This window comes from Pithys albifrons, chromosome 2 (assembly GCF_047495875.1).
Source record: "Pithys albifrons albifrons isolate INPA30051 chromosome 2, PitAlb_v1, whole genome shotgun sequence".
In the NCBI taxonomy this organism is placed as follows: Eukaryota; Metazoa; Chordata; class Aves; order Passeriformes; family Thamnophilidae; genus Pithys; species Pithys albifrons.
Genome location: NC_092459.1, coordinates 2,672,834 through 2,692,512, shown reverse-complemented (window position 1 = coordinate 2,692,512; position 19,679 = coordinate 2,672,834). Strand labels below are relative to the sequence as shown.

At 36.7% G+C, this 19,679-nt stretch overlaps 2 protein-coding genes across 3 annotated transcripts in view; one reads left to right on the top strand and one right to left on the bottom strand.

The window, feature by feature from the left end:
* The window catches only part of RUNX2 (RUNX family transcription factor 2), a 158,136-nt gene extending 142,554 nt beyond the window's left edge, over positions 1 to 15,582 (bottom strand). Inside the window, exon 1 of the mRNA XM_071548206.1 lies at positions 15,510 to 15,582. Coding sequence (XP_071404307.1) covers positions 15,510 to 15,567 — 58 coding nt within the window. The 5' untranslated portion in view covers positions 15,568 to 15,582. The remainder of the gene's footprint in view (positions 1 to 15,509) is intronic.
* Positions 1 to 19,679, top strand: part of SUPT3H (SPT3 homolog, SAGA and STAGA complex component) — a 279,283-nt gene that overhangs the window by 28,836 nt on the left and 230,768 nt on the right. The gene's annotated exons all lie outside the window — the stretch shown is intronic.

Genomic DNA, 19,679 nt, shown 5'->3' with positions numbered 1-19,679 from the left:
CTGTCTCATCTGCTACTAACTCCCTAGTGAAGGAGATTTTTGGGCAATTTCCACAGAACTAACTTTTTTTTTGAATAGTTGCTGCCCTGTTTCTCTAGGGAAATGATGGCTGTGAAAAGCTGACTTTTTTGTGGTCTACAAATTGGTGGAGTAGGGCCAATGAGTGTTAGTGACTCTGGATATAATGTGAAAATAGGTTGGATGTGGAGGATGTATTTAATCAGTTCATAATTGTTTAAGAAATAACTAAATATCAAGGCAAAAACAGGCTGTAGAGGCTGTGTGGGCATGGCTCAGACCTAACAGGCCCAGGCAAGTTCCGTTGTGCCATATGTGGCGTAGTTGCAACTGCCATGGAATACTGAACTCCTTTGCTTCTGACTTCTCTTTGTCTTTCACCTCAGTGCTAAAGGGTTGATCACTATGTGCTTTATAGTGACTAACTCAGTTCCTATAACTTGTTCACAATGATCGTGGTTCTAAACTGGTACATCTTGTTTTCTGCCAGTGTTTTGGAATTTTTTTCTCCCCCTTCTCCCTTAAAGGTGGTGTCCAACAGGAGCAAGAAAAAAGCAGAGGAGCTCTTTTTGAGCTCTCACCAGTGAAACGTGCAGAAGTCATCTCCTTTTGTTCTGTATATGGCAGACCTGATGGTGGGTGTGAGAATTGAACACCTGCCCCCTGCACCTGGTAATTTTCCTCAAAGTTACCATTTTTGAGGAGGTTATTCACCTTTTTTTCAAACAGCTGATTCTCTAAGCCTGCACTCTTACACTGGTCTGGTTAATCCTGTTGGTTTGGGGCTTTCTCTGATTGCTTGAGTCTCGTGTTGTCTTCAATGTTCGTGTCTTCCAGCTTAATGTCATAGTAAATTGCAGGAAAATAAGGTCTCTGTTCCCTCCTATCTGCTGAGTGTTTGAACCTAAACAAAACCAAGCACAGCATATCTCTGTGGACTCTTAAAATATCTTGTATTTTTCCAGGGAGTTACTGTTATCAGCTACAGTTCTCATCACTCTGTACTGCAACTCTTACTCACTTCTGCCTTTACAGGTTCCCTTGGATAATATGTAGGCAGCATAATTTTGTTCTGAGGCCAGGTTGTTTTGATTATTAGTAAACATTAAGCAGCAGAAAGTCAGTTGCTGGGTGAAATTAATCACCTAGATTGATATGTAATTATTTATTCTTACTTAATCCATTTTGCTTGTCTTTTCACCTTGCTACTCTGCATGTTCATGGGTTGACTGTTTCAGTCTGTTCAGAATCTCAGGTCTGGCAGAGGTTTCAGTGAAGAGTGTCCATGTATGGCAGCAGATGCAGGATAATACATTGTAAACTCTGCTTTTAGGAGATCAACTGAGAAAGAACACAGTAATCTACTCCTTTATTGTTCAGAATCCTGTATGATGCTGTTGCTACAATCAAGTCTGTTAGTGAGGTTTTTTAAATCCTTTGAATTTTTTTTAATTTTTAGTTGCAGCCAAAACCAGTTTTCTGGATGAATTACCTTCAGGATCCAGCCCAAAGAAGGGAACAGCTATATTTGGTGATGGCACAATTGTCAGCATGCTTTTCTCAGGTTTAAAATATGCTTATGCAAAGAAAATGGAAGCACTTTGCTGACAATATTTGCTAAGCATTCTTCCAGCAAGAACCAAAATTACCAAGTCCTGATGTTGTGAGTCATCAGTATGCCTTTCTATTATTTATATTTTTTTTAGAACAAAGTTCTCAAATATGCATCAAAATAAGTTAACCTTGGAGACAGCTTTACTTTGGGCTAAAACAGACATGCTCAGCAAGGCTGAATTGATGATGCTGTTTGTAAAAGTTCTGCCATTGTTACTGATATATGTTGCCCTATAAGGGTCATGCCTATGGATCAATATTTTGTGGTAGGCACTGACCAAGTGTATAACAAAAACATAGTCTTCAATATTCCTGCTAAAGAAATGATGGGTTCAGTTTTTTCTTAACCTGTCTAGAATTTTCATATGGTTCTGGCTTCTGTGTGGGACCAGGACCAGTAAAAGTCATACCAGATAGCCATTGCCATGTGAAAATCAGCTGAAAAGCTTTAGTAATCTGGTTTATGATCATAACACCTTCAGGTAAGTTTGGAATCAGCTTCCTGTGGGAGATATGCCCTGCTCTGTCAGAATATAGAGGAAACAGCAGAGTAGTGTGAAGATACTGAGAAACACCCTAAAAAGAGAAGACCAGTAGCCAAGAACTAGCATTTACAAATGGGACCAGCTCTTAAGTTCAAGACTGGAGACTGAGAAGATCAGAAGCACGAGGGATGGATAGCAGAGTGCTAAAAGACAAGTTGCCATTTCACAGCCAGGTATTTTGACTCTGGCAATTCTCCTGCTACTTCCGCCATCAGAAAATGCAAGGAGAATCATTAAACCAAACCCCTAATCTGCTGGAAAATGTGGAAGAATTACTGGAATTGCTATGAAAACCATCTGTGTTACACAAATCACATGTTAGCTAAAGTTGTGCGTTGTCTGACGCTCAGTGCTCCCACCACCATGAGCCTCTGTGTGTGTCACCAAGGACACAAATTTTCTTGTGCTCCTCTCTTGTTGTATAATCCCACTTGCAAATCAAGGGTAGCTTTTCCTTATCTCTACGGTTTTCCTGCTGAAGTCCATATAAAACAACCTTACAAAATACATTCCCAGAGGCTGCTGCCTCCTGACTTCATTTTCCCTTATTCCAAACATGAAAACAAGTGTTATGGTTCCCGAGGTATCACAGTTGCTTCTCTAATACTATGTAGACTTGAGTAGTCAAATATATTGCTTTTTACAGACATGTATGGATATATATGTGTGTGTGTATGTAGAAAGCTATAATTAACTGAAAACATGGATTGGGTTTTTCTGTGGCAGACCTGTGCAGACAGACTCGCTCAGAGCTGCCACGGAGGCCACAGCTCCCAAAGGTGAACGTGCACGTCTTCTGTTCCATCGGAACAGAGCAAAAGGTTCCCTACGTGAGTTCTTGGAAAGGCCATGATCTCCCCTGCTAGGATGTTTGGTAGTAGTTGGGAAAGGAAAAAGTTTACAGGTTAAGAGCATGAAGTTAGTTTTCCACCATCTGACCTTTCTCACACGCCAGCACACAGCAGCTTTTCTGTAGCATCAAAAGACGTTATTTTTTGTCAGGGATACTGTGCTAATAAACCCTCTTGTACAAGTGTATCTGTTATGTTTTTTTTTTAAAAACGGTGCTACTATAATTAGTTTTATTAGTGTAGCTGCATTTAGGCAAGGCCTTTTTCCATCATCAGTGTCTGTAAGAACTTGCACTTCTAACATGTTCCACTGCTTTTCAGCATCACCTTGGTCCTCCCTTGAGGTGCACTGTAATAGCAGGAGACAACAGTTCTGTTCTGTGATGTAACAGTTGAAGAGAGATACAGCTCTGGGCACCAGGCTGTTAGTTACAAAGATTTTGGGATGTGTATCATCTAAAGGGGTTTTTGAATTCTAAAATCTGTGAGTTGTTGTGTTCTCCACTTGCTCCGTTAGCTGTTATTCTACATGTACTGAAGTTGAAATCAAGTAAGTCTGATTAAGTATGATCTGATTTGTGTCAAGAGGATCTGGCTTGGAGTTACTAGTTATTTATTCATGAATATTGTTCCCGGTCTGTGTGTGGTAAGTGATTGAGTGCTCTCAGGCTGTGGTAGTACAAAGCACTTTTCTGGTCACACTTACTGTTCATGTAAACCATGAATGAAGGTAGAACTAGGCTTCCCTTGGAGAAATCCCTGCTGCAGGTCACACCAAGGTCTTAGTTTCATCTCGTTTAGCCAAGTGTAAGGCTCATGTCAAGGGAGGTTTTGTGTGTGGATTGTTGTGTATTTGGGAATGGATTTATCTTTAGAGTATTTCTTAGGAAAAGTGGATGAAGAAACAAAGTGATGTAGAACTTAGCAGTCAAATTAGTGATGTTATAATAATCAAAAGCCAAGCTCATAGTGAAAAAAGACAATACCATTCTGTGAGAATTTGCAGATACAAGCTTTTTCCATGTGCCATGTGTTAATTACAGTTCATGGCTTTGATGTCCTAACTTGTCTAACTTGTGTAGATGGGCACTTATCTCACTAATTAACTGGTTTTTTCTTTCTTTGTGGGATTGCTTCATCTTTCTTTGTAGGTGAGAGAGAATATAGGTGGTGTCAGACATTGTTGTCTCCAGAAAAAATGTAGCACTAGGTCTTCCTAAACTTGGTGATTTGTGTTAGTGTATTGCCCACTGAAACTGTGCCTGGCTGCACTTCTTTCTGTTGTGAGGAATAACATGCTAAAATTTCATGCTGGCACCTATTTCTGTTTGTTTCTGGTTGTGTTTTGCTGCTTTTTCTTTTCTTTCCATTTTTTTAAACCAAACAACTCTCACACCATTTTCTTTATAAGAAATATAAATAATGTAATTTGCAACATAAATGTATTGGCTTTTGTTTGACTGACTGCAGTCACTGTGTTCACTTCTGCTTTACACTGAGATTTACCATAATGAGCAGCTCAGAACAGTTTACTTTCTGAAAAACAAGTGACTCCTGGTAGTGCTCAAGTGTGGTTTGTAACATTCCATAGAACAGCAAATAGTAAAACACACTATTTTTCCTAACTTGAGCTTCAAAATAATAGAATATGGATCAGGCATCAAGAAATACTGATTTGAAATACATATGAAATAGATTTCTGATGAAGAGGGAATTTGAGAAATACTTCTTTAAGAATTCTGGTGAGATACACAAACCACCTTCTGTAAGCTCTCTGAATATAACTAACATGCTGCTCAGTTTATTCAAAAAGGACTGTAAATTCTGGAAGTTTTAACTTGATATGTTTGCAAGGTAACATGATTGATGTGTAACTCTAGAATGAAAGGAGTATTTACAGTCTTGGCTATCAGGTCACCAGTTCTTGTTCCTTAAACAAAGACAGGTCAGATATTAGTCTTGTCCTCTGTAAGTGTTACAGTTTCTAGATTCATCCTAAGAATACAGACACATACAAACTCAGAAAATATTCTAACACTCAAATGCCTATTGATTACTAAATAGGTAAAAACAGAATAGTGGAGGGGGGCTTGCCTATCTGTCATAAGATTTTTTTTTTCCTAACTTCTCAGAGGTATATCATATTATAAATGCATTAGAAATGTTTTGCTCTGAGGATATGTAGCATTCCTATAAAGGTTAAATCAATAAAAATGATTTGGCCACATTCCTAAGCATGGCTAGAACAGGTAGCCCGTTGTTTAAGGTACCCTTGAATTTCTGGATCAGATTATTATGGTGCAGCAAAAGGGCTTACTAAAGGCTTCTTACTGTCTGCAGACGTTCTGTGTTTCTATGTGAAGATATCGTCAGCCTAAAAACCCCTTCAGATTTTCTGTGCTACTGAAAAAAAAAAGGTTTTTTATGTGTAGAGGTCTCAAATGTTGTGCTGTGTGTGCTGTAAGTTTTAAAGGAAGTTTTGCAACAAGAAGGGGTGAAGACACATCAGTAATTGATAACAACCAGGTATGTAAAGAAGAGAAAGAGACATCTTTGATTTAAATCAGTGTTGAGACTAGTAAAATTGTTGTCCATTTAAGTGTCTTTATTAATTTATTTAGTTTATTCTTATTTTATGCATATTTGTTCAGTAGAAAAGCCAATATATTGTGTCTATTTGCTCTTCTGGCCAGTTCACTAAGCAAGTGAGATTATTAAATGTAAAGGACTTCAAACAATTTTTAGTTCAAATTCTTCTAATTTTATACAAAGCTGATAAAATAAAATTAGTAGCCATTAAGTAGCATTTATTCAATGCATCTGGTTGATTCAGTAGTTGGTGCTGAAGTCTGACAGTATCTATTTTTGTAGGTTTTAGTGCATTTTAAAATCCTTTGTGCATGTTGAGGAGCTACTGTATATTATTTCAGGGCAGATTTGTGTCTCATATTGAGTGTGTGTGCTGTGCATCCAAGCTCCTGACATTTTCATATGGGTTTTATCGAGCACAAGCTCATTGTAAGCACATATCACTAAGATTAGAGTTCAGATTCTATGGGTATTTTAAATTTATTTCACTCAGTCGTACTATGCCCTTTTTAAAAATGCTGAAACTGAAAACCAGTGCCTTTTATTTTGTTTCTTCCTCTTTTATTTTTTTTTTTGAAGTGTGAGAAAGAGGTTATATTATTTTTGAGTTATGTCCTAAAATGTGAAATCATGAAGAGTAATTCTGATGCTGAAGTACAAAGCCCACACTACTGGGAACTAGGACTATATGTCTCAAGATGTTCTTCAGTTGTGAAAATTTGATCAGTGAATTAACCACACATCCGGCTACAAACATCTTTGATCAGAATTGGAACATTCCAGCTCGTGTGTGTGTATGTAAGCTGCCTCCTTTCAGTAGATTTTTCACATGTGCACTACACATGTGCCTTGAAATTAGTTAGTAAATTAATATTATAATTCAAAGTAATAAAATTACACTCTTTCAAGCCTTTGTTTTGTACCTCGTGTATTATTATAATTTGTCTTTTTATCTGGGAAAGCTCAAGTCTTCATTTATTTTAAGGTGTATTAATACACAGGTAGCTCAGCTGTAATTATGATTTTGCTTTTACTTTTAAAGGTAGTATTAAAATGTTACTTTAATGAGCTTAGAACCTGAAATTATTACAAGGTCATGACTGAATTAATTGCTATACAGAATAACAGACCATGATTTTAGATCCTCTTCCTTAAATGCTATAAAATTAAAAGCTGTTCCAGTGTTTGCATATGAAATACACAGTGGTGCACTAGAATGAAATTGTTCTTGCTCCAGGATGAAAATGACTTGCACTATGGAAGATAACCTTGTTCCTGTTTGAGACTAAATTAAGTTGGGTTTGTTTTTCTTTTTGTTAGCTAGATGTTGTTATTTTATTATTGACAAATGACTGGACTTGTTCTGAATGTTGGTTTCTTTAATAAAATGTTGGTGTAAAGAGTGTAACTTCTGAATTTGTTTTAGTGTTTCTGTTTATGCCATTTAATCAGAAAGGGGGAAATAAAAATATACTGAATAGCAAGAAAAATACAGCACTTAGTTTAGAATGTACAGAGTTGGATGTAAGAGGAGTGGGAAGGAAGCAAAGTGAATGCCCTTTATGCAGAAAATCCTTTTGGGAAAAGGGAACATTTTTACTGGTGTACACTGAGGTCCGGCGCCTCAGTAAATAGCTGCTGCTTTCTGCTGCTGTCAGTTTTAAATAAACCACTCATTGTTGTGCTTTGGTTATTCCACAAATACCCAAACGCAGCGGAGTTAAACCTTGATACCACTGACTGGAAAAATGCAGATGGTGAACTCTCTTAATGTGAATCTGTACTGATGGTCTTACTTGGAGGAATCAGTTTTGCAGATTGTGTTAGGAAGTAAATACCCTGCAGTCTGTAAGAGCTCTGTCACACAGCTGCTCCTGGGCTGGGTATTACAATAGCTGGTAGCATTAATCACTAAACTCTTGCTAATAAAGAGTCACTAAGCTGGACCAGATGTGTCCCTTCAGTGTTACAGAGCAAACGTGACACTTCTTTTTTCCCAAAAGTTTTCTATTTAAAGGTGAAGGATTCTCAGTTGAATAGATGATGCTTTTGAGTACAAGTTATTCATGGAGTTTCACTGAAAATGCTGCAAGAACACAGATACCACAGCAGTTCACCTAAAAGGCTTTTGGAGACAGGATAAAACTAAAATAGCAAATTCTGACATGGTCTTCAGAAAGTTTTGGGGTTGTTTTTTGTTGTTTTTTTTTTTTTTTTGTTACTTATGTCTTAAAATGCCCTGGAAGTTCTGTTGAATCCTGTTTGAATAATGTAAAATTATTCTTGCTGATCCTACATGAAGATTTGTGTTTATAGTAAGTTATTGCTCTATTATACTATTAATGCAAAAGCACAGTTGTGAAGTAATAGCAGTTCTTGGCAGAACAACTCTGCATTCGTATCACAGTTCTTCCAATGCCAGTGTGGTGTGCCTTATTTTTTTGAACCCTTTCAGTGGAAATATACTGTGTCAAAAACACCAGTCGACCTACAAATAAGGCTACTTTGGCTAAAATGTGTGTTTTTACTTTGGAAGTTGAGGTGAGTTAAGACTTGGCCAGTCTAATGTCCACAAAAGCAGTTTCTCTCATCATGGGACTATGGGAAGAAGCAAGAAGATACCAAGAGACTGATTCCCAGACTTCTTTCTCTGAAATATTATCAAGTATTTTAAAAGCAGGACTTCTGCCATCTATTGTTTGCCTACTGGCACTATTACTTAAAATTTATGCAGAACATGATAATAGCATTAATAGACTTTATTTTTACAAATATTAAGACAGGACCCTGGCAAGTTCCTTCACTGCAGATTAGCAGAGTTAGATGTGAGGAGTGGTAAACATTCTTTGGGTACTGCTGGCAACCCTGAACGCAGTAGCACATTCTCCTTTACTACTTCAATGTTAGCCTAGAAAATATTGTACCAATAGAGAAGTCTTCTAAATTTACACTATTACTGGTTTATTTTTTTTAACTTGAATTTCAAAATTTTAGAAGTATAAGTTAGTAGGAATTAGAGGCTTGAAGTGTTTACATGTGCGTGTTTGCACATACACAGCTCATTAACATTTCTTGAAAGAAAGAATACCCTGTTCTAGTGCCACACATGGATACATTAAAATATCATGTGTTTTTAACTCTGTAGTTTCTGATTTGTATTTAAATGAATTACAGGTATTGCAAGGTGTTAACACTGGACATATTTATGCATAATTATTTTTTTAGATTGTTCTTCCTTAACAAAAATACAAGCAACCTTTGCATGTATGGGATCATATACATTAAATGCATCTGACAAACAAATTCAGTTCAGCAATTATTAATCACTTGTAGCATCACCCTGCTCTGAGTTGTTACATCAGAGCCACTTCCCAGCACGTGGTGATTGATGTGCATGTGCATATAGATGCAAACTCATCTTGTGAGTGTGAATTGTCATTGGGGTCGGGCTGGGTCCTTTTCCTCTGAACAGTATTACATTATGTAACTGGCAGTGGCTCTGTCGTTCTGTTTTAGTAAACCACAGAGTAGATTTAAATCTAAGATATCTGACCATGAGGGATAAGTAAACAATGGTTTGGCACACTTACGGTTCAAATAAATTCAGGGGAAAATAAATGTATGTAAGGTCATCGACTTTTAACTTTCCTTAATCAAGAAAATGATAATAAATTTTGGGTCATTATGAAATGCTAGCAATTCTGATGAAACTTGAGACACAAAATAAGCTACGTCTATCAGAAATATAGTAACCATATTTGAATGAATTCCTGCCAAAAAATTTTGCCATAGGGTTTTTAGCTATAACATATAAAAACTTAAAACTATTGTTAATTCCAGAACTGCCTGACCCTAATGAATATGGCATTTTCAAGGGACAGACAGCAGAAGAAACTGTTTTTACCCTTTGCTGTTAAAATAAAGGTAGTTTTATTAGAGTTGAAGAAATACTTTTCAGAACTATTAAGAATACAGTGAACATCATACAAAAATACCTTACTTTTAAGCACCCTGTGTACTTAGAGGAGAATGTAGCCTTTTCCCCTTTAATCTTTTACTATCCTAAGATTAAGTTTTACAAACAAAAACATTTAATAAGGAGGAGGTTGTGCAAAGTAACTTAATTGCTCTGATTAAAATGATTTCAGCAGTTCAAGTGAGTCAGGAGAAAACCTATGGATTTTTCCCTCCTGGGGCAAGTTCATACATGAAATAGGAAACTTAGAGCTACATGAAGAAGGCTGGAACAGTACACAGGATGGTAACAAGCGGAATAAAAAATATATACAGGAAACAGATGCATGAATAATGGACAATTTTTTTTTTATTGGAAGTGTTAAACTGTTTTACAATACAGTAACCTGAGTTTATTTTGTCTTTGTGCTCATCTTTAAAATATTCTCTTTAGCGTGTGCTTTTCAGTATGTTAAGTGGTAGGTCTTGTATTTATTTGTAGAAGAGAGCGTGTTTATGTAAGGAAACCTGCTCTTAGATTTAAGCTTTATTAACTTAAAAACAAAAACACCTGAGAGCAGGCGATAGACCTCCTTAGCCTGTTTCCCATAAGACTGTAGAAGGCAGTTTGAGATGAAGATATCTAATATAAATTAAAGCTATTTTATATAATGTGAGGAAAAATCAATTTTGCCAATAACAGTCGATTCTTGTGGGGGTTCTGTGGTGAGGAGGGAGAAGTTTTCTGCACTTTGTGGGTGCTGCTGTCTCCGGGTGAAAATCTGTGATTAATTCCTAAGTCTGGCAAAAATTACAAGGAAAATCTGTCTGAAATAACTCAAAGTCTACTGATTTATTTCTGAGTACGCTTATCAGAATAAATGCTGCATTTATCCCATCCATGCAAATTAACTTTTTATGTTGAAAACAACAGTTGTATATTTTCACATTGCAGTTTCTTAACTGCTTGTATGAAACTTGGATTTTCTGTGATGAAGTTAAGACCCTAAAATACTTCAGGTTTTACCATCTTAAGCTCACTATTTATCTTGAGGCTGCCTTAATTAAAATATTATATACCCTAGGGCATATTAAACATGGCAATTTATTGTAATTCTTATTAATGGAGTGTATTTAATGAGTGTTCAGAACCAGCTCCTTCACTCCAAGGCAGAGTGTGGATTTTTGCTGGGTGCACAGAGGAGAAGGTACCGATGGGCTGATTTTCGGGAGGTGCCGGGCTGTGACAGCTGCCCGGGCTGCGGGCGCAGGACACGCTGGTGCTCAGCACCTTCCAGCCTGGCCAGCACGGGCTGATTCCGCCCTTCCCTCTCTGCTTCACTTTCCACCGGAGTGAGCTGGACTTGAGCACGACATAGTACCAAATTTTGCTTGCATTTTCACCATTTTGCACTTAGAGTTTTATCAAGTGTTTCTTCCTAGTTGTTACTCGTGTTGCCAGTTGATGGGTGTCTGCCACAAGGTGTGACTGCCCCTAAACACAAGGGATTATCTGGCTCTCTTGAATCTGCACTGCATAATTAGCATCTCTTGCAAACATTATTTGCTGCTTTATTTCTCCCTTTTTACTTAAATGGATGCATTATTAGATGTTTGTTATTTACTTAAGACTGCTCTGAGCTTCTTGTTATTCACAAAGTACAACTCTGCTGAAAAGCAGTCGGGAAAAATAAAGATATAGGGTGCAGTTTTAAGATTGATGTAAGTCTGACCATGACCAAGAAATCACACAGCTTGAGAGAATTTCAGTATTATTGTTATGCTCTTAATGTGGGGTGGCAGAGCATTTAAATATTTCTGGTAGAGTAGTTAATACAGCATGGAAGTTTGATATTTGTACAGTTTGTAAAGGAATTTGAGGTGTTACCCTATTTTGACTTCAGTTTTCAAGTATGCACTGGTGCATCATTAATCATAGGAAATGCAAAAATAAATAATATAGTCCCTTTGGATTTTTCATGTGAATACTTACCTTTTCCTTTTTTTGTATATACAGTTGAGGTATTTAGGTAACCCCTAACCTTTTGCTTCAACAAGGAGGTACAGTATAAAAATATTACCACAGTCTTCATATGAGCAGTTCTCTCTAAGAAAACCTCTAGATGAATATTTATTGAAAAAAAGCAAAGTTGCAATACAAAATGACTTAGCTTGGCCTGAATATTATATTTTAGACCACCAGTGAATAAAATTAAAAGCACATGGATTTTGAGTAACTAGAAAAGGTTGTAATTGATTAGCACTGCATGAAAGTATTGAAGTGGAGTAAGTTTTGATTTGTGAATGGTTCTATTCAATAGAGATTAATCCTGTATGTTTGATAAAATCTTAGTGCCCCTAATGAGTTAGGTTTTTTTTTCCTCTCCCAGTTTATTTAACCATCAGATGTTTCGATGTTCTTCTAACAAACTGGAACATTTTGATCTTGCTAAATTGTACATCAAGGTAGATGATTAAAATAAGGTTGGCTATTAATAGTCCATTTGAGACAGATAATTAAACAGATGAGTGCATTTTGCTGACCAAGAAGCCTGTAAGTGGTGCAGTGCAATTCTGCAGGTTTAGGGCTCAGATACCGAGAGCCTCAGTGTGAAGCTGCAGCTTTCCTAAGGCACATGAGAACAGTCATTATTGCATAATTCTCAGTATTATTTTTTTAAAGTCCTGGCATTTCAAATTGTATTTTATGCAAAGCACAGTGATTCCGGAGATTTTGCTTAGCATTCACAATAATACCAATCTGTTAAACAGAGCTGGAACATACAGAAAACTTCTACTTTCTATACACAGCTAATAAAAAAAAATTTTGTTTCTCTCATATCAGTATCTTAAATAAAATAAAAAAACCCCCTAAGATTCCGTATTAAATAGTGAAGCAGTTGAGAACTGAGATGTAGGAAAGGTTTGGGGGTTTTTTGATGAATAAATAAGATTTTTTTTGTTGTTGCTAACTTGAAGACTTTAGGTTTACTGTGTCTCTCTGTTGGCATCAGCATCCAGAAATTACGTGTGAAATAACTGACTGAATTATCAGCCAAGTTGGGATCGGATTTCCTTTCTTTGGTGAAATCCTCCTGTGAGGATGCACGGAATATAGCTGAAATGCCTTTTCCTTTTTTAAAATTGTAACTGTTGTTGGAGGCATTTCAAAAAGATTTCAGTCTCTGACATGTTTTGTGTAAATGATGTTTTCCAAATTTTATAACAAATACGGTGTCTGGGTCTTTTTTTTTTCTTTTTTTTTTTTTTAATAGTGCTCATTTTGAGCCAATTTTCCCCCTTCAGTGGCCATGGATGTGAATGCAATAGCCTTTGCTGCCTGAAATAAATCCACTTGTATTTAGAAGCTTAAGAAGGTTTACAGAGGCTTGGTGCAGTCAAACCCTGTGTATAACTGACACCAGGAAAAATTGGATGTGAAACACAGTATCTAGTTAATGCAAATACACTAAACTGGAGAGGAGTCTGTGTGTTTGCATGAACAGGACAAAAGATCCTTCCTCTTTGCTACTCTTGTTTTTCCCTTTCACATGAAGTCAAGAGCGCAGAGACAAAATAAGTGGAATAAAAGTTTTCAGGAATATGGTTAATGGCAAAGATTAGCAACCAAGCAGGTTAATCACAGCGCTGTTTTCCTTCCCCTGTTTTGACTTGACATTGTTTCATCAGTTAATTCCTGATGAGAAACAATTAAATTCACCATTCCTGTAAGGAATCAGGAGGAGATTGGAGCAGAAGGAGATACAGACAGTACAGAAAGGAAGAACAGATTGTGTGTTCATTGATCAGCAACTTCATAAGTAACCCAGTCTTCTGGCTTTTCTACTTTTTAAAATAAACTGTTTGCTTTTTATAAAAGTGGATTTTTAAAATGTTTGGCTTCAGCTCAAGGTATATTGCTTACACGTTGATAGATTTGATGAGATTTGTAATCCCTGGCATCTATTGTGTGTGTCCAAAGGTGAACTTTGGGTACCCAACCCTATTTGGTGAAGCTTGTGGAAAGTATTAATCACAGTATCACAGTATTTGCCACTGGCTTTAGGAATTATCAGAATTAGGTGAATTAAGCAGTCAGACTCCATGTTTTGATAATTTTAGCCAACTAAATTTCTTCTAATCTCTTTTGGAAGTAAAAGCAAAAGAAAGTCCCTATACATGTAAACTGTATTTCCTGTTGTAAACACTGGGATAATGTGGTCTGGCTACGCTTCTGCTGTGCTTCGTTAAGATACCAGTTTGGGTAGAAAAGCTGCTTTCCCGGGTTGGTGGTTGCATTTCAGCTCAGTGTTCAGGGTATTACAGCTGCGTGACCAGCCACAGGTCATGTCATATCTCCTGGTATCTATAGATCATATATTAAATTGGTTTTCCTCCTGGAAGAACCTGTTATTCCTTTTTGTTCCTACACACGGTCTTAGAGATTATCCATGTGCTTAACTGGGAACCAGTCAAAGCGTGTGAAGTAGGAGGGGTGAAAGGAACCCCAGTCACGAGTTCATTACAATAATGGGGATGTATATACTGAAAATGGTTCTACCATTGTTGTTTTTCTTAGAAGGAGGGCAAGGGAGGAAAAGAAATAGGTTTAGCTACGGTCCTAACATAATTTCACCATGATGGACACCATTAAGAAAATCTTGTAAGTTTTCACTGTTTTTTTTCCTAGAGCTTTCAGAATTTTCAGTTAGTCTTCCTGATCTGTCTCAGTAAGAGCTGTTGTGAAAAAATTTTGTGACTCTACTTCTTGCAGCTCATCAAACGTGACTAGAATAAAGCTTTTGCCACTGTGCCTTAAATATAACTTCACTTTATTCACAGAGAAATCACTTAAAGTTGTATTTGGTTCTATTTAATATTCATGAGTGAGGTGCTCGCTACTGATTTTAAGTCTGTATCTGAGATGAAGAAGCTTTTCAAAGTAAGCAACTATAGAGGTGCAATTATATGGTGTATTTATGATTTTTATGAGCAGTACAGTGCATATAAATAATTACCTCAGTATTCATACATGATTTCTTAAAGGAATCCGTGTTTACAGCTCAGAATATTGAAGTAAATATTTGGCAGTGCTCTTCTACAGAGTTTTTTAAATCCCACTTTCAATTAAACTTAAAATTCACCAGCATGTTAGATCATGTATTTTTTTTATTTCATAGCTTAATATTTTCATGCATGAGTGTTTTGCCTTGTTCATAATAAGCACAATGAGAAGAACTTGCTTTTACAGTGGAATATATATTAGTAAGCTTTGCTGTGAAGTGAGGGCAACTGAGGACTAGAGAGCTGCAGATTTGCAGTGATAACTTCAGCTGAGATGTGTGCTTAAAAATCAGAAGCCTGGAACAATGATAGGGCAGTTTTGGGTAGGACAGGCTGCTGTGTGCTACCCACTACTCATTTTCAACAGGTTTAGACAGCAAGCAGGCTGAACTCCTGTGATCTAAGTCTTTTACAATCTCTTTCATTAGGCAGTCATGATGGAAACATCTGAAAGTGTTACCAGAGTTCTGAATGAGATTCTCTGTACTGTTGTTGATTAGCTCACTAAGTGCTTTATCTCTTGCCCTAAGATAATATTAAACGTTTTAACAGATCCTGTCAGACCCTTCCACGTTTGAGCAGCTACACCTTGACCCCTGTGACAGCTGAGCACACCTGCTGTCAAAACTAAGGACTCAGCCACCGACTTCCCTTTGCTCAGCCTGTCAGCTTTGTTAAGAACAAATGTGTTCTTAAATCTGCACAAGTTATTTACAGTTACTTCCCCCCCAAAAAAAACCCCAACAATCAGGTATACTATTTTAACACTTCAACATCCCATTCAGCATTTCTTTGCTCAGATAACTATAACCAGCATTGTTAAAAGAAAACTCCTGACAACGGCAAACAGAAGCTCAAATGTTGCAGCACTTACCCCAAAAGAAGTTTTGCTGACATGGTGTCACTGAGCTGAACAGGCTGTTTGATGCCATAGTCCCTCTCGGTTCACGCGGAGCTTTCACCTCCTGGTGTAAATACTTCTTGGATCCTCAAACTGAAAACACAAACCATAGCCAAACCTTGTTTTAGTTTCACTGTGTCCCTGGATTTCATAGACTCTAGAGTTGGTTTTTTCCCTGTCAAAAAATTGTGTAGCACTGGTAACATGTGAAAAGCAAGGAAACAAAACAAAAAAAAAGAGAATGAGCAAATATTTGAAGGACCTACTATTACTGCATAGACTGTGGTTAGAGAGCACTTACTGACTCTGTTGGTCTCAGTGGCTGGTAGTGACCTGCGGAGATTAACCATTTAAAAACCAGAGACTTCTTTGCTGTCCTCCTGGAGAAAGTTTGCACCGCACTTGTGGTTCTGTGGTTGTTTGTGAGGCGAATGAAGCATTCACACAATCCAAAAAAGCAAAAGCTTTAAAACTCCTTTTTTTTGCAAGCACTGTTACTGGAGCGAGCGAGTCATGTGGCTGTGACATCAGAGGACTCCAAGTAGGACTGCCTACACTGTGGCTTTTTCTTTCTCTCTCCCTTTTTTTTTTCTTTTTTCTTTTTTTTTTTAATTTTTCAATTTTTTTTTATTTTTTGTATTTTGACAAAAGGCTCGTGGTAAGGCCCTTCCTGGCATCCAGAGGGATATAGCTTTTTAATTTTTGTGACTCATGAGGCTTTGGAGAGAGTACAAAATGCTGTAAGAGCCCAAACTTCTGTACAGTTAAAGCATATGGACAGCAGAACTTCATTTGTACTCTCAGTTCAGGTTCCCCCCACTCTTCTTCCCCCTCCTTTTTTTTCCTTTTTTTTTCCTCCCCTCCCCTTCCCTCTCCCTCCTTCATTATCGTGTCTGTGGAAAAGTGAGCAAAATTGGCACAAGTGGCTGTGTGAAATTCTGAACAACAGTGATGATTTACAATAATTTACATCTTTGGATTGTATCACGATCTTGGGTCTGCTTCATATTTGCTGGGTGGCTGGATTCCTTCTGTTTTACTTTTTCTCCTTGTCGTCTTGTACTTGTGAATCTGTAACTCATTGTAAGAAACTTTACCTTTCCTAAGGTCTAGTAGCAGGCTGCTTGTTGGGGCAGTGTTTTTTACTGTAATTGGCTGTCACAGGAGTGTTAGTCTGGGGATTCCTTTGCAAATCTTAAATCATGTCTGCCTTGCTTTACATGCCTTCAAAACTACTTGGCAGTTTTATGGGATGCAAATTAAAGGCAATTATGTTTCCTTTATATTTGGGGCAAAATATGTCATTTGGATATGATAACTGGTCGTGTGCTGCAGCCTCAGTGATGCTTTGGAACTCCGTGGCCGTTGTGGAGCACAGTGAGCTGTGAGGGTTGGGAGCTTTTGATTGCTCTTACATTAATTACATTATTATAGTTTTGGTGTTTAAGAGAAATAGAACAGTCTTAAACTTTTGGGGAGACTATAAATAACTTCATTCACCAGTTAATGTTAACACTTTGTTTTAAAATGAAACATAAATTTGATGCATATGTAAGATTCAAATACTTAATGTCATCTGTGTGCCTGTGTAATATTTTTTTATATACTTAACATACTGTAACTTTGATTGTGTAACATAAGCCCTGACTGCACTGGGATGGAGTGGGTTAACAAAAGCAGTATTTTTTTGTTTATAATAGAGGCTTTGAAATAAATTGCAAAATGCTGTGTGTAGTAAGGAATAATGTGCACAGACAGTGTGTATTAGTAGTCTTGATTTGCTCACTCAGATTCAGAACAAAATTGGAAACATCTTTCAGAAAGTATCTCATTTTTTTGCCTCTCTGGGCATTATATCTAGAACTTTTCATATTACTCTGATTGTATCACAGATGCTCTGTAGTTTTAAGTTTTAGCTGAGTGAGTTTAATTTCTTTTTTCTTTTTTCTGTCATACTTTTTTGAGTGCAGAAGGACTGTGTAAAACATATTCTAGATATTGTTCAGCTGTTATTTGTATAATAAATTACATCTCTTTGAAGCTGCCAGCTCTCCTTTTTTTATTTTCCTCTTTGTCCTCAGCTTTCTCAGTAAGAAATTGGCCAGCACTGGTGTGATATGAATAGCTGGAGGTGTGGGTGGAGAGCAGGTTCTCTGTTTTGTGGGAAGAGAAACATGAGAAAGGATTTTTTTTTTTTTTTTGTGAAAAATACAGATTGTGTTTTGATTTTTGTTATATATTTATCAAAGCAGCATGAAACTGTTCATAAAAATTGCTTTCCTAATAATTACTGTGAAAGGTAAATTACGTTGTTCTTAATTCAGTATTTTGAAAGTTATTAAATATTGCCAAATTTATAGAATTCTATAATAAAATAAAAAAGGAGTATTCTGCAAATAACCCATCTCATTTAAAAGTAAGGGTGATATTTAATTCTCCTAACGATGGATTCCTACCATTTTTTGTATTTTCACAGTAGGGTTAAAAACATCAGTGAAAAAAACCTTAAACCCTAATGATATAAAAATGTTGGGAAAAAGGTAATCTTTTAATCTATACTGAATATATGTGTGTGCATTAAAGTTTTAATCAACTTGTGATGCAGCAAAAGCTTTTGGAGGTTGCTGCCTCTGTTATTAGTGGAACTCTTAATTCCAATTCAAAGTTTTTTCAACTGCAGTTATGCACTGAAGATATTTAGCATTTTCAATTTGATGGTAGGTAGGTACAGTGTTTTTATATAACAGATAACTCATGTCTTGATCTTAAATAGTTGTTTTCATTTATATGAAAAAGTTGTTTGATTTTTAAAACTCCACAATTTATTCTTAGTCATATCTTTAGTACTAGAATATTGAACTTGCTACAGAAGTCTGAATTTTAAAAATTTATGGCATTGAAATGCTGTGCTCAGGATTTCTCTGGCATGGCTTTTTCATGCTTTCACTTGTGTGTGCAAAGTTAGAGAATAAATTTGTTGCTGTGTTTTGGTATGATTGTCTTTAAGGGTTTCTTTTAACTATGTACTTGTTCACCTGTTCAGATCAAGAGCATCTTCATTTAATAAGGCAAAATCCATTAAAAGCAGAAAAGCAAACAGCGTAACTGAGTAATCGAGATGGAGTTTGCAGAAAGTGTCACTGAAAAAGGTGCTGCTTTTTCAGTATAGAGACATTATAAAGCCAAACCTGGAGACCAAATACCTGTGAAACTGGTGGCTTCTTGTGGTTTAGTTGGCCCTTCTAAGGAAGCAGATGCAAGAATCCTGAAAATCCACTGGGTAAACCAGTGTCGTGATTGCAGACAGCGCCTGACAGGCTCTTGTTTAAAAGGTAGATCTGCAAAAATGGAAGTTCACTTCAGAGTTCCATAGGGGATGCTTGGAGTCACAATTACTCTTACAAAGAAAGTATTATGCTAAGGAATTTCTCTGGTAAACTATGAGCTTGATCTTTGACGACAAATGAAATCTTAAAAGTCAATTGTAATGCGACACTAAAAGATAATTGCATCTTTCACTGGTTCTGAAACGTGTTTTGGAGCTTTTGAGCTGTGCTTTATTTCCAAACATTTTGCCTTGTGTCACTCAAAAGTTCATCCAGCGTATAAACAGTGTGATACCCTGCTGAAAGTTTATTTGTACTTAAATGTTTGTTTCTATGCTCCAACTGGAATGATATAAATATTCAGCTTAGAACAGTGTGATGACAAACTTGTTAAATTGCATTTGCTTGTGAGTTTTACAATATATACTCTAACAAGATTCTGATTTTCATAATACAGCATGTCCTGGTGCAGTTTCCTGAGATGCTGGTATTCCCTGTAGCTCTTGGTAATGTATCTGTTCCACTAGAGCAGCTTTATTTTTCTCTTTAAGGAGTGAAACCTCTCCTCTTGGCTCTGCTTTTTAAACTGAAGAGTAATTAAAAGTTTTAGAGGAAGAGGACTGAGTTTTCTGATGGTTCTTAGCCAATACATTTATCATACTGCTGGATTCAAATATTTGCATGTTTTAGGAAACTTTTTCTGTTAGACTAGGGTATCTTGCCTCATTCCAAAATCTTTGTGTGTCATATGAATGTATGATATGTTTACTGATACCACTTCTGTACTAATCTGCTCAAGGAAAAGCTAAAACTGCTG